This window comes from Sorex fumeus, unplaced genomic scaffold (genome assembly GCF_029834395.1).
Source record: "Sorex fumeus unplaced genomic scaffold, SorFum_2.1 ptg000149l, whole genome shotgun sequence".
Lineage (NCBI taxonomy): Eukaryota > Metazoa > Chordata > Mammalia > Eulipotyphla > Soricidae > Sorex > Sorex fumeus.
The window spans coordinates 604,541-620,599 of NW_026606206.1; the positions used below are offsets into that span (position 1 = coordinate 604,541).

Below are 16,059 nucleotides of genomic sequence, written 5' to 3' on the forward strand. Positions count from 1 at the left end.
ACAAATCCCACCACCAATATCAACTTTCCTCTACCAGTGTACCCATATTTCGTCCCATCTCTCCAATCCCCATCCCCATTCCCCGCCTGTCAACTGGACAGACACATTACAAAATTCCAACGGCTACCTACAGCTTAGACCTCTTGTTTACAGTGTTGCTGAGTCTGTGATCAGGATAGATGGCTATACCACTCACCCATATCACCAGTATAACTGAAGCCCTGGTGCCCGTTCATCCATTACTTCCCATTTCTCCCCCCAACCACCCTCCACCCCCATGATTTATTTCCTTCTCTGTAAACACTGGGGTCATTCTTTACTCGCCACCCAAATTGAGAGCTGGCAGCTTTAACTTCAGCTAGAAGAGGAACAAGAAGGCAGGGGCAGCTGTAGAATTATTCTCTATAATCATACTTACTTCCCAGAGTTGACTCCCTTCATGTGGTCTGTATAAATATAGATATCAGGTATAAACTTGTTGAGGATGCTCCTTGCAGACTCCACAATCCTATTTGCCATCTGAGGCGAAACTCGTACGGAGTACCTGCAGTCTAGAGTTAAGGACACATTCTGCTGGGCTCCAGAGCACAGAAAACTCTGTTGTAAAGCTAGGAAATACTTTGAAACTGTTATAACATTCTGAGGCTGCTACTTCTAACCTATTTTCCACCTGTATGAACTACTATAAAGTAGCATAACTCAATTTAAAATTTTTTAAAAAATTAATAGGTAATTTTTACGTTGCTGTTATAAAAGGCATTTAAAGTTCACGTTGAAAAATTTCCAAATGCAGAGTTGGAATGCATGAAGCAAAAGCTTCCCAAATCTTCTCTACATGTTCTATCCATTACCTCTTCCCCTAGAAATGGTGAAAACCAACTTTGAAACAAATGAAGCATGGCAGGAATCTGATTTCCACTGAAGTATTCTCTAATGACCCCTCTGGTATAATTTGATTCATAAGAGTCCTTCTCTTACGATTCAAAACTCAAAATAGGGACCGTAAGGGGGATGACTTAGGCCAATTCCAATTTCTTCCCTGGTCTCTTATAGCAGAAAAAGATTAGCCAGAGCATTGTGACTGTTGATTATAAAGATCAAAAGATCTAAATAGGTCCTTATTGTCTTTTCAGCTTACAAGGGATAATTTCAATTTAGTTTCAAAGACCCCTTTTGTGGGAGATATGGGCCTCGCATGGGCTGCTACTAAAATTAACACTTTCAATAGGGTACCCTAGAAAACAAAGTAGCTAACAGCAATGGTGAAAAGGCTGGTGCTTGAGAAGGAGGGAGCTATTAACTAAAATAGTTTTATTACAGAGATTTACTCATGAATCAAAAATAAAGTATATACTGATACTTTTTGGGCTGGAGCGAAAGCACAGCAGGTAGGACATTTGCCTTGCATAAGGCCGACCCAGGTTTGATTCCTTTGCCCCTCTCGGAGAGCCCGGCAAGCTACTGAGAGTATCCGCCTGCACAGCAGAGCCTGGCAAGCTCCCCGTGGCATATTTGATATGCCAAAAACAGTAACAAGTCTCACAATGAGATGTTACTGGTGTATGCTCCAGCAAATCGATGAACAACAGGATGACAGTGCTACAGTACTACTGATACTTTCAATGAATAATGTAGAGTCGAGACCATATATTCCTCTACCCTTAAAATAAGCACCAAGTGGGATTTCCAGCAAGAAAAACAAGGCATATGGTCTACCTAGCACAGCCCACCTATAAATAACAAAAGTTTCATTTCATTTAAGCTACAGAGACAAAATGCACTTGAGTCTATGCAAAGGAGTTCACCAGCATCTAGCTAGCTCCCCTTCATGATCCATCCTGAATATTTCAAGAAAAGGTAAAGGTAAAGGTAAAGGCCCTCCCGTTGATCGTCGATTTGCTCGAGCGGGCCCAGTAACGTCTCCATTGGAGACTTTGTTGTTACTGTGTCTGGCATATCCAATACTCTCGGTAGCTTGCCGGGCTCTCTGAGAGGGGCGGAGGAATCGAACTCGGGTCGGCCATGTTGGCCGCTTGTAAGGCGAACGCCCTACCGCTGTGCTATCGAATCGTTTTCATAGTAGTGAGAATCTGAGTAGCATCGAGTAGCATCAAGTCCTACCAGATTTCACTGTCAGAACCTCCAGCCTGCTCAGTGTTTGTTCCTATTCTAGAACCATCAACCCCTCTAACCCACTCAAACTACCCACATTCTTCGACCAGAACTGCAGTCCATTTTCCTTCCAGAGTTTCCTCTCTCCCGAAAACCTTCAGTCAACACCTATGATCTAGATCCACTTGAACTCACCAGGCATCTCCCTTCATATGCACACATTTTGCGGTTCCTCTTCAACAATGCACACTTCATAAGGAAAAGGGCTCCACTTTGGTATCCCTCAGAGCTCCCAGGTACACACTACTTTTGTACTCAAGAATATTCAATAAATATTTAACCTGACTCAAAGGACAAACCTGAAATGAGGAAAGAGCAAAGAGGGATTTTTCAATACACACATAGAGTTCAGTTACATCACAACGTTTTTCTGCCCAGAACGTACTTTTGACCACAGGAAGCTTAGACAAACAGTCCTGGGTCTCATACCCTTTGGACTTAATGAATGATTTCTGAGTTTCAAGGCTATCCTCTATGCCCTGGAGAGCAGGAATACCTGTTCTAATATATAAACTCAGACCTTCGAAGGCTCCCAATATTCTTGCAGGTACATTATTTTATGGCAATCATGTGGCATGTAAGTACCAGATTCCTGGCTCCAGAGCTTCTATTGAGGGCAACTGGAACAAAACCCAAGTTTCAAAATTAAACATCCGATTCCCCAAAGACAATTTCCTCCCCCAACCTGCCCAGAGATGTGGAAACCAGGCAGAACAGTGCCAATTCAGTAGAAGCTCTACTAGAATTTAGCTAGTGAAGAGAAGGGATTAAAGTCAGCTACACCAGAGTCACCATGAGGTCACCCGGCTTAAAGTATCGGTGCTACCAAGAACAACTAAGGACTCAAGAATCAAACTAACTGTACTTAAGTCCAGGCTTCAGCAAACCACATCAGTCTGGTCTAATGTGATAGCTTCGGCCTTTACATTCTCCTTTCTCAATAAGGGACAATCTTAATACTCTCTCCAGAGTTCAAAGGGTCAAACGAAGTAATGTGGGCAAAGCTCTCAGCAATGCCTGAGATGTAATAGCAGTCCAATAAATATCAGCTATAGCTTTTTAAAACTGGTAGTACAAGACTCACAGTTCAAAGCAGAACTTCCTATCCTTCTGGAAATCAAGAACTCTTCTTAGAATGTGAGGAACCTAAAGGATCCTCTCTCTTTTCTATTAAAAAAAGTAAGTTTGAAACTTTATTTAAGCATCATGAATTACAGTTGTTCATAACGCAGCTGTTTTAAGTGTAATGTTCCAACACCAATCCTACCACCCATGTCCACCGTTTCCCACTTTCCATAAGCCTGCCCCTTTAGAAGGCACAAAATAATTTACTTTATGTTGCTTAAAGGTAGGCAGGTGGGGGATGTGGGGGAGGTGTGGCAGGCAGCATGGCTTTGAGACATACGTGACTGGTAGAAACAAGCGGGTACTTTGGTTGCAGGTGTAGTGTTGAAATAAAGTATATATATATATATAAAGCCACCATTAATGATATTATGGATCACAATACCTCAACAAACATTTTCAAAAGAAAAAAAGAATTCCTATCAAGAGCGATAAATTCACAGCTAAACTTCTACTCTTCAGCCTCCCTTGGGTTTCAGACCAGGGAAAACTAAGGAATTTGTGATATGTGTAAGGGAGAGACAGAAATAACGATTCTCCAAGAACTTTCCCTTATAGTCAGAGAAAGGAAACCGACTCCCATAAACCCCAGCTCTCCCCCGTCTTCTGCCCCTAGCTAACTTCATTGAAAAAACATCATCAATGTCCCAGCCACCAGGTCAGCAGCAAACTGAAACAAAGTGCTCCTTTCTCTCTGGCCCAGTATCAGGTAGCTGAAAGAGACTGACCGGCATTAAACGCCCAATTACTGGCAGAAACCAAGCCCAACTCCCTCCCAGTTCTTGATCACTTGCTGAGGAAATGGAGGCACACTGTGCAGTGTGAAACCACAAACACAACAGAGCAGAGCTCATTATCCCAATGAGAACCTTCCTCTGGGGACGACAACCTCCAAGTTTAGACCAATACTTAACCATCCTTGCAAGCAGAAAAATCACAAAACCAACTAACGCTTTACCCAAAGACTGCTCTTTTCCCCACCAGGCTCCAAACTCGGCTTTTTCAACTTTTTAACTCCAAGCTCTCCCCATTTCACAGCAGTAGCATCAAAGCCCTGTGCAGAGCCTCATGCACACCCAGCAGAATACAGACGAAATTCAGTATGATGGCCTTGTGATACCCAGGATGCCTCCACAAGATCTTATCAAAAGTGACCATGTGCTGAAAATAACATTTCCAGACTACAGAGAATCAATCAATTCTGAGCAAAGCTCACAGCCATGATTCAATAAAGGAGCTAAACTCCAATTAAGGAAGGTGACATTAAGAAAGTTTAACATTAACATCAAGAAAGCTAATCTCCAAAGGAAAGGCAAAACAAAACAAAACAAAAAAAAAAAACCCAACAAACCGAATAAAAACAAAAATAGTTCTAAAAGAGTGCATGAATTCATAGGTAAGTATGAAATCAACCACAGTATTTTTGGAAATCGTGAAAACCGCAAAACTCAATGGCAATCAGTAAGGTTTCATTTCCCTTGCTGCTTTTATACCAGGGATTGCATGTACCTGGTAGCAATGCTCACACTTGGTTGTGACGCTGGAGATTACTAACTGCAGTGCCACTGGGTTTCTGCTTGGTTATATGGGATGAGAAGGGGGTTCAAAGGGAAGACCTCTATCGCTGGCCCATTCCTAATAGAATATCCAAAATGACTATCAACAAGGAAAAAGTAAATTTGAACATTATAGACCAAACGGCCCTAATACACAGAATATACAGTCATGTATAGAACATTCAACCCTGAAATAACAAAATATACAAGTATACAGAGAATTTTCGACAGACCAACATGCTAAATCACAAACAAATCCTAACAAATTTAAGATTTAAGAAACCAACCCAAGTCTCTTAAAAGAACAAGAAAATGGTAAATACATGAAAGCATGACAAACAACATGTTCATGCACAAACACTGGGTCAAAGAAAACCAAAGGTAAGTTAAAAAATACCTAGAGACAAGTGAAAAGGAAAACACAATATATCAAAACATTGGGATACAGTGAAAATAAGGGGAGGGGATTATATATAACAATACACATAATTTTTCTACCAAAACAATAAAGAAAAATACTAACTTTGCGTCGTAAAGAACTAGAAAAAGAGTCTTGGAGGCCAACCACACATGCTAGGGAAAAGGGGAGCTCAGATAGAAAAGGGAACACCAAATAAAGGGTGTTGGGAGGATCCTCCCAGGATGGGAGAAGCATGCTGAAAGTAGACTATAGACCAAACATGATTGCCATCCATTGCCTCTTTTGCAAACCACAACACCCAATAAGAGAGAGAACAAAACGGAATGCCTTGCCACAGAGGCAGGGTGGGATGGGAAAATGGGGGTGGGAGGGATACTGGGATCCATAGTGGTGGGAAATGGGCACTGGTGGAGGGATGGGTATTTGATCACTGTATAACTGAAACCCAAACACAAAAATTTTTAAGTCTACAACTATACCTCATGATGTCTCACTAATAAAAAAAAAAGAGAGAGAACTAGAAAAAGAGTAAGGTAAATCTGAAGCAATCAAAATGTAAAAAACAGTGACATGGGCAGAAATAAAGAAAATTAAAAAATAAGGATACCAGGGCCAGTCTAATAGTACAGAGGGTGTGTATGCTTGCCTTGCATTTGGCTGGTGCGAGTTCAATCCCTGGCACTACATATGGTCTCCCAAGCCTGCCACAGATAGGAGTGTAATCCTGAACACCACCTGTTGAAGAACCCAAACAAAAACCAAAAACTGCATACATTAAATATGTACAGTTTTTTTTCTGTCAATCATATTATAAGACTGAAGCGGTCATCAAAGCCCTAGCCAAACAGGGAGTTGAAACTCAATACATCAGGATCCTCTGTGAGCTGTATTGTGGATTCACTACCAGGATCTCACCATTCTACCGGGAGGTGATCATTGACGTCAAGAAAGGGGTTCGGCAGGGTGATACCATTTCACCAAAACTCTTCAGTGCCACCCTCGAGAACATCATGCAATGACTGGAAAGGGAAGAAATGGGAGTGAAGATAGACGGTCGGCAACTATACCACCTCCACTTCATTGATGACATCGTTCTAATAACACCAAACATCAGCCAAGTGGCACAAGTGCTGGCCGAATTCAACCATGAGTGTGGAAAGGGAGGACTACAGCTGAATCTCACAAAGACAATGTTTATGAGAAATGGTCTCGTTCCTGATGTTCCATTTGCTCTAAATGGGACAAACATCTCCGAATGCAACAGTTATGTGTACCTAGGTCGAGAAGTCAACATGATGAATGACCTGGCACCTGAGTTGCACAGGTGAAAGAGAGCGGCTTGGAATGCCTTCAAGAGCATCGAAGAAATAGCCAAGTGGACGAAGAACCTCCGGCTCAAGGCACATCTCTTCGATTCCACTGATCCTCCTGCATTAACATAGGCCTCAGGGACCTGGGCCCGACGAAAACAGGATAAAAATGCTATTCGGGTCTCCCAAAGAGGAATCGAAAGAGCTATGCTTAGAGTATCATGCTTCACTCAAATGAGAGAGACCTCCATCGACAATCAAGAATCAGGGATGCTGTCTCGTTTGCCAAGGCGTCAAAAATCAGATAGGCTGGAAACGTAATGAGATTTGGAGATGACCGCTGGACTACAGCCACTACCGACTGGATTCCACCGGACGTCAAAAGATCGCGTGGCCGCCCACCTATGAGATGGTCAGACTTCTTCGTCAAGATCCTGAATGGTTTAAGGCTCTTCGTGTTCCTAGAACGAGCAGACGTCATTGGGCTACACTAGCATGTGACAGGGACCAATGGAGTCATTACTGGCGCCTGCTCAAGCAAATGGATGAATAACAGGATGTCAAGTGATCAAGTGATCAATCATATTATACCTCAGTAAATGGCACTGTATAGCACTGTCCTCCCATTGTTCATCGAGTTGCTCGAGCAGGCCCAGTAACATCTCCATTGTGAGACTTGTTGTTACTGTGTCTGGCATATCAAATACGTCACAGGCAGCTTGCCAGGCTTTGCCATGCAGGCAAAATACTCTCGGTAGTTTGTCGGGCTCTCCGAGAGGGGCAGAGAAGTCGAACCCGGCTCAGCTAGGCCAGCTGTGCACAAGGCAAATCCCCTACTGCTGTGGCAGGACCTCAATAAAGAATTTTCAAAAATACATTAAATGACCACCAAAGCAGAAACAAAGTAAGTACTTATGAAATAGAACATAAGATCACTGTTACTGTTTCAGCTGTCCTATATCCTATTGGTCACTATTCTTAGCTCCCCCAGGCCACTATGCAAACATCTATATCACCATACACATTATATCTTAACTATTTGCATATTCATTTTCTTCACCAGGTGATAAACTCTCTGAGAAATGGACTACAGTACCACTGGTAGTCCCCAAACCAAATTCTCAAGATAATATAACATGCATGGAAATTATTGGTTTAAGCATTAGATAAAAAAAAATTATACACACACACACACACACACACATACACGTCAGAGTGGGGCACATAATAAAGCAAAAATATATCTCAGCCAATGACTTTTCCAAGATTTCTATCTAAAATGGAAATAACCCTAGGAAGAAGTAAAGTTATTATGAATTATCATTATCTTAATGAGATGAGAAAAAAGTTAGGATCTTGAACCCAAAGCAAAGGATACGCCATTCCTCTGATACGCTTGATTTTTCCTGGATCTGTGAGCTGAATGGGCTTCAGGAATTTCCTTACAGGACATGAGAACAACACCTCACCTCCTCCTCCGGGAGGCATTCCCCGTCGCACAATCTACATACATGGGCAGAAAACAGACCGTGAGGATGCAGAAAGAGTGAATCATCTTGATACAGCATCTGGTAAGGATATCAAATACCCAGGAGCAACTTCCTTAGCACTCAGAAAGAAAGTTCTTTTGCATTCAATCTGTCAGTCTCTCAAAGATCAATGGACCCTTAAGAAGAATGTAAATTCGAGCTACTTCACCACTGGTCCAGTTCTTCCTTAAAATGAAGAGTCTGACCTCATTCATTAGCTGAACCCAGTTCTTAACATTCAGACTCTATTCCCCTCTCCTATAATAACAAATTAACAAATAACTGATCTGCCGAAGTTCTGTATTAAATAAAACTGAAGTGACTTACTTTTTTTTTTTTGCTTTTTGGGTCACACACAGCAATGCATAGGGGTAAAGGGGTTACTCCTGGCTCTGCGCTCAGGAATTACCCCTGGCGGTGCTCAGGGGACCATATGGGATGCTGGGAATTGAACCCGGGTCGGCCGCATGCAAGGCAAACGCCCTACCCGCTGTGCTATTGCTCCAGCCCCAAGTGACTTACTCTTTAAAAACACTGATGCTCAGCATACAGATCTTCCATTAAGTTTGTACAAAAATATTTAACACAGTCATAAATAACAAACAATTCATATATTCATACCTTTAGCTCAAATGATTCACCATCAATCCCAAACTGTTTCAAGAGAGGAAGGGCTGTTGCTTTTAGGACATCAACCTATAGAATTAATTCAGGAAGAGGAGAGAAAAGTTTAATCAAAACTTGAAGCAGACAAAAAGAAAGATCACATGATGGAGAATGAGGCTTAGCAACCAGGTAGATGATACAGTCTGGTAAGAAGAAAGGATGTGGTCTCTCAGTCTTCAATAGGAACAGCCCAGCCTCAGAAGAGATTCCAAATCAAAACAACAAAACTCACAGGCATACTGGTGTTCGGGCTGAAAACTCTGGGGTCCTTTGGGAGGGAGGGTGGTCAGAGTCCCCACCCGAAGCCCCAGCAGCTGCACCTACAGCTTCAATACCCAGCTTCAACTCTAATCTCAGAAAAGACACCAAGCTTATGAAGCTTCCCAGTTCCACCGCTGCTGGAGCACATAACCACACACACTTTGGGATTCTCCAAAGTCCGCAATACTGACACAGCAGCGGTAGGAGCACAACAAATCAGATGGGAAGGTAGCATGGAAGCCCACACAGCGCAAGAAGTGAAACCAGTAACACAGAAGGCTCAACTAGCAACAAACAGCTCAGTGAATCCTCAGATAATGACTTTAACTAGTTTCGTTAATTTAATACACTATTGTGAATTATGACAATTTTCATAAATCATCTTTTACGGAACAATAGTTTTGATGATTCCACTTACCATTTTGCTTAACACACAATATAAAATAAACTAATTTGTGCACGCCAAGGGGCAGCCTTGGGGGTGGTGGGAAACTGGAGACAACGGGGAAGGAAAGGTCACACTGCTGGTGAGATTTGTGCTGGAACACTGAACGCCCAAAACAAACAACAGAAAGAACAACTTTGTGCACTGTGGCATTTAAATAAAGATGTTCTCACTTTTCTTTAAAAAAAAAAAAAGAATAAAAAAAAGGACATGGCTCATTAGTGGGGATAGGTTAGGTCTACAAGTAAGATAAGTCACTTGAATTCTCTAAATTCCCCTTTTCTCATTTTTTGGTGGGTTTTTTGTTTGTTTTGTTTTTCTTTTTGTTTTTGGACCACACCCACCATGCTCAGGGGTTACTCCTAGCTCTGCACTCAGAAATTACTTCTGGTGGTGCTCCAAGAGCCATATGGGAAGCCAGGATTGAAGCCGGGAGCAAACCTGGGTCAGCCAGATGCAAGGCAAGCACCCTAGTCACTGTACTATCTCTCTCGTCCTCCTCATTTATGACATGGAGATCAAGGCCTGCCTCATGAGTCATCATAATCATTTAGATCATTAGGAAACAATTTGAAAACCTGCTAGGCTCACTCAGGTAACAAACTGGAAACTCCAGCTCATTCTTTCTTACTGGTTTAAAGAATATGAAAAAAATTAGTTTTCTTTTATTCACATTTTACAATACGGTAGTTTAATGTTTACAGTTGTGTTACTCTAAGTCAAAGTAAACCAAAGCACCAACCAAGACACCTGTTGAGCGGCCCACCACCTTAGTAGGTATCAGTTCTACAACGTGGGAGAGATAGTTCAGTGAAGAGGGGACTTACCTTGCATGACCAATCTGGATTTGATGCCTGTCATCCCATACAGTTTTCCCAAGCACCATCAGGAGTAATTCCGAGTGTTGAACTAGGTGTAACCCAAATAAAACTGGGTGTGGCCAACCCTACCCCACCCCCCAATAACTAATAACTATCAAGTTGTAACATCTCTCTGTCCACTCTGTCTTTCATATATGTTCCTACCGTCCCACTTCCATCTCTATAATGTCCAAATTAGTTGACAACGCTTCAATTCAATCTCCTCTCACTCTGCCTCCAGAGTTACCTTCCTAAAAACTAGAGAGATTTTGGTCAAGAAATCTTTTACTTTTGCCAGATTTTTTGTGACACCCATATACAGTTATGCAGCCCCACCTGCGATCATAAAATTCAGTTTGAAAAGCAAATTTCTAGAGGGGCTGGAGAGATGGGTACAGTGGGTAAGGTACTTTGCCTTGCATACAGCTAATGCAGGTTCAATCCCTGCCATTCCACATGGTCCCCTGGACAACTCCAGGAGTGATTCCTGAGTGCAGAGCCAGGAAACCCCTGCGCAACACCAAATGTGGTGCCAAATCAGAAAGAGAATAAAACATGAAGATAATTTCTAGAATAACACCCTCAGTACTTGGCTGGTTCCCTATCAGAGACCAGAGGCCTCCTTAGCTGTGGTCACAGCTCTTTATGGGACCATTCCCTAAGGGCAGTACTCACTGGATTCATCCCTCTGTGCAAAGAGAAAATTCATTAACAGATGGGAAACCACATATTGTTGTTTTTTTTAAAAAAAAAAAAACAATTAAAAAGTTACTTGAACCAGGATTGGATATAGTCCTGTAGCATATAAAAACATTGTTGGGGGGAGGGGGACCCAAAACCTGCAAAACACAAATACTATTTCTGGGTATTCAGACACACATAAAAGTTCAAAGGAGAGCCACACTGTGCTGGTCACTTGAACTTTTTCCAGCATTCAAGGCATCTTTCCAACCTTCAATTGTTAAAATATCCTCTCACACTTAGAAGCGAAGGATGCATTTCCTTGTATCTTGCAGATATTAGAGGAAACAAAGGTACTTATTGCAGATTAGTTATAAAATCTACTCAATTTATGCAATGTTCCTTTACAGCCAAGATTTTATCTTGAATGTAACAGGAATCTAGGGGAAAAGTTCATAGTTCATGCACCTGAATTCCCTTAAGAATAGAATTTTTAACATCTACAAATTAACCAAGTTGGTATCTTGGTGAACAATAGCAGCCTCCATTTTGGGGTTCACTGGACCAACTACTGATTTCCCTGATTAGGAATACTACATCCTTCACATTCTGCCTCAGAAGCTGCCCCTTCACTGGTGTTGCTCCAGTGTTTGTAAAGATAAGCAGCCCCGATCAGGACCTCACATCATGACCCTCAGCTTTAAGATACCTCTTCTGGAAAGCAGGGCATCCAAAGGTAGGGGTCTTTCCATCCCCAGGAGAGGTCTAAGGAAGGTCTGGCTCAGGACTTTAACCTTATTTCAATATATAAAACAAAACCCAACCTACAGTAGGACTAAGATAGCTAAGGTGGCCACAGTGAAAATCCTCCCCTTACATGAAATTATGCTCCCTATAAAAATTTAGCATATTTAAAAAGAAGCTTGCTGGTATCCATAAACCAAAGCTCAAAAGCTCTTACTGCCCCATTTCTAACCTGAAAACTCATCTTAGAAGAAAATGGCCCTCAAGTTTGCTGAAAACTGAGAAAGTCAAGATTATGCAGCAACAATGACATTTTCTATGTAAAATCTGGTCTGCTTAGTTATCACAAGACCTCTGGAAAACTCAGCTGTCAGACACATCAGCCAAAAGAGGAGTATTTCATGTCAACCATAACAAGACTGCAAACATCTGTTCTTAGTCACAATAATGAAAGCCACCATGAAGTGTTAGCAAAAAACCTAGTACTAGTTTTTCCTCATGGGAAGGGGGGCGTTTCGGTCCGCCCTTCATGCCCTACCGAGGTCACCAGTTGCCCCCCATGAGCGGCTCTCCAGCACGGCCACAGCCCCAGAAGCACAAGGACTTAATGCAGAACCCAGCAGCTTGGAGCAGAAAAGTGAAAGGACTATGCATTAATCCAGGCCATCAAGTCTGCCGGAGGGGAAAGGGTGTTGCTCCCTTCCGCCCTCCTCCCTCTGGAAAGAAAGATGGAGGCCACATGGGAGCCTTGTGGACAGCAGGTATGAGCCGGGGGTGTGGGGGCAACTAAAACCTCGTGGGAAGGGGGGCGTTCCGGTCCGTCCTTCACGCCCTACCGAGGTCACCAGTTGCCCCCCGCGAGCGGCTCTCCAGCATGGCCACGGCCCCAGAAGCACAAGGACTTAATGCAGAACCCGGCAGCTTGGAGCAGAAAAGTGAACGGACTATGCATTAATCCAGGCCATCAGGTCTGTCCGGAGGGGAAAGGGTGTTGCCCCAGTCGCCTTCTCCTCTCTGGAAAGAAAGATGGCGGCCGCATGGGAGCCGTGTGGACAGCAGGTATGAGCCGGGGGACTGAGGACGACTAAAACCTCATGGGAAGGGGGGCGTTTCGGTCCGCCCTTCACGCCCTACCGAGGCCACCAGTTGCCCCCCACTAGCGGCTCTCCAGCACGGCCACGACTCCAGAGCACAGAAACCAATTTCTTAACTATCTGACTTTCAGTAGAAATACTTCCAGGGTCAATAAGTAAAATAGCGGAAATCCAAAACCAACATATAATTCTTGAACCCAGCTGTAGAAAGCAAATCACTCCACAATGCTTTGTCAGCATGTCTGATTTGGGGGTGGGGGGGGTAAACTCTAAATAATAGTGGTGAATCTTTTATTGAAACAATGAATCTAATCAAAGCAGATAGAGTGTTAACTAGAATTCATCTGCCCCACAGGGACTGGGAGGGGTGGGGGTTGGGGTTTTATTGGGGTTCTTCATGGTAAAAAATAAGTTTTGGTAAAGGGAAATGTGCTTGATATTTGCATGACTGAGACCTAAACCTGAAAGCTTTGTAACCTTTCCCATGGTGATTCAATAAATAAATAAATAAATAAATAAATTTAAAAACAAAAAACAAAAAACCTAGTACTAGTTTTAATACTTGTGTCCTAGTTAATGCTCTCCTTAAATGATAAACCTCTAAATCTGAAAGCAAATAATGAAAAAAAAAATATTCAACAATAAACCTGTACTTTATAGTGCCTTATTTTTTAAAAGGTGGGCTATCACAAGAGACAAAACAAAATTCACACTACAATTTAGCTCCACTACTACTGAGAGTATCCCGCCCACATGGCAGAGCCTGGCAACCTACCTGTGGCATGTTCAATATGCCAAAAACAGTAACAAGTCTCACAATGGAGACGTTACCAGTACCTGCTTGAGCAAATCAATGAACAACCAGAGGACAGTGCTACAGTTCTACTCACCGATGGGTCAACCTGGTCATTGGTCACTCCTCGAAGAACTATTTTTAATGGGTGCTTCATAAATGGAGCCAGGCAAAGAAGACTCTCCAGGTAATAGCCAATGCTGCGAAGGATGTTACAATCATGTTCCACAGATCCACCATACAGGAGACCAGGTTGGTAATACAATGTTGTTCCTTACACCAGAGGGAAGAGAGCCACATACAACCGAGAAAAAAAAATAAATAAAAACTAAGCATCTCAAACACAGTGAGTCCCAAAATGAAAGTCTGACAAGGACATCCAAGAGAATTCAAAATGCCACTCCTAAGTGCCCACATGTTACTCCAAATGCTGACTCATTACTGTCAAGTCCCTGTAACAATAATAGTGAGTACAATTTAATAAGCAGTAATTCACTGGTATGGGGACAGAACTAGACAGAATGATATGGAGTGAAATCAGTCAGGAGAAACAAATACAACAATGATCTCTTTCAACTATGGAATATAAAGAAACACAGGGGAATAACAAATGACCAATGGCAACAGACCCTGAGAGTTGGCCTACAGAACTGTTTACTTAGGTGTGGGGTGAGAGTGGGAACGTCAGGGACCCAAGAAATTGGTAGATGGACAATGACACTCTGATGGTAGGTATGATGTTGATATATTAGATATCTGAAACAATAAAATGTATTGTAAATCATAATACCGCAATAAAATTCTTTTCAAATAATAAATAGTATTAAGCCCCCCCCAACCTTCAGAACTGTCAAACTCTCAGACTGTGCTGATAAAGAACAAATGATGCCCTAAAATCACACCAACAGTCAGCTGCTTCAAGATACTTGAAATGAGATGATTCATATACCTAAAGAGGACAAATACTTTAATTTCATTAACAGTAGCTATTTTAAGAGTAAAAACAGATATGTGAACATTATTTAATAGTTATTAACTTTATACACCTTCACTGATTTACATCATCCCCAAAATTTCTCTTTAGATTACATAATGAAAGAAAAGCAAGATAAAATATTCTAGATGATCAGTGGTATTTATAATATATAAAATATTCATTAAATATAATTATGAAATATAAAATAATATATAATGTACAACATAAAATAATTTTCACCATTCAAATCTTTTGCCCAAATCTTCAGGTACAATTTACCAATAAAATTTAATATCAGGGAGAGGAGATATGTTCACTCACTCAAAAAGAAAGTAACTCTTGGGACTTTCATAAATAAAATATAGAATTTCTTACATTAGAAAACAAAATCTTTACAATTGTATCCAAATCATATTCTGACCAAAGAGGGCAATCACTTGACTCCATATACTATAGTAGTCACCAACCAATCCTTTAGGTCAAACCAAAAAAAAAAAAAAAAGACTTATCACTGAACTCTGCAAATTTGTCTATGCTTTATAAATTAACCAAGTGAGAATCTGACCAGATCATAAGAATTCCACTCTAGATTATGGGGGGAGGGGTTGGATTGGGGGAAGTCTAGGCCAGGAAGAATGCAGGGGTTATGATCCATGGTGACCTACATTTGATCCCTGGAACCTCATGGCCTCCCAGCACTGAAAGGTACAACTAGCACTGTTTTTGTTTTCTTCTGTTTGTTTTGGGTCATATTCAGCTGTGCTCAGGGCTTAATTCTGGCTCTCCAATCAGGGATCACTCCTGGCAGTGCTCAAGGGACCATAAGGGGTGCAGGGGATCAAATTTGGGTTGGCCACGTGCAAAACAAGTGCCCTACCCACTGTACTATGGTTCTAGAGGTCTCCAAGCACGTAGGGAACAGCACCATACCCTAGGCGCTAGCACTGAATAGCCATCCAGTTGGCAACTATCACAAAACGTAATCCCTGGGTCCCTTAAGAGAATACTGTTTGGGAGGCCACCAAAAAAAAAAATGAAAGGAAAAAATCTTACTTCTGAGCCTAAGCTGCAGATGTGACTAGAATTGAAAAAATGATCTAATTCCCCAGTAAATACTGCCGAAAAAAATCTACCCCATTAGCTGAGATCAGCACCAGGAGGATTACTCCATAACTTAGAGGCCAGCCGGGTATCCTAGAGGAAAGGGCAGTTCAGATAGAGAAGGGAGCACCAAATAAAGGATATTTGGAGGATCCTCCCAGGAGGGGAGATGCATGTCGAAAGTAGACTATGGACTGAACATGTTTGCCACTCAATGCCTCTTTTGCAGACCACAACACCCAAAAGGAGAGAGAGAACACAGGGGATTGCCCTGCCACAGAGACAGGGGGGGGATGGGGGATGGGGGTGGGAGGGATATTATCCA

The 16,059-nt window shown here is 42.1% G+C and overlaps 1 protein-coding gene across 4 annotated transcripts in view; it reads right to left on the reverse strand.

Annotated features, from left to right (window-relative positions):
• The window catches only part of RCL1 (RNA terminal phosphate cyclase like 1), a 55,128-nt gene that overhangs the window by 22,196 nt on the left and 16,873 nt on the right, over nucleotides 1–16,059 (reverse strand). Inside the window, exons 3-6 of one of the 4 annotated variants that reach the window (XM_056106932.1) lie at nucleotides 13,755–13,930; nucleotides 8,735–8,809; nucleotides 7,963–8,087; nucleotides 419–544 (exon numbers count right to left, since the gene is read on the reverse strand). In XM_056106932.1, coding sequence (XP_055962907.1) covers nucleotides 419–544; nucleotides 7,963–8,087; nucleotides 8,735–8,809; nucleotides 13,755–13,930 — 502 coding nt within the window. Of the gene's footprint in view, nucleotides 1–418; nucleotides 574–2,307; nucleotides 2,434–7,962; nucleotides 8,088–8,734; nucleotides 8,810–13,754; nucleotides 13,931–16,059 lie in introns of those variants that run through there. The other 3 variants (XM_056106935.1, XM_056106934.1, XM_056106933.1) reach the window with 3 other exon arrangements.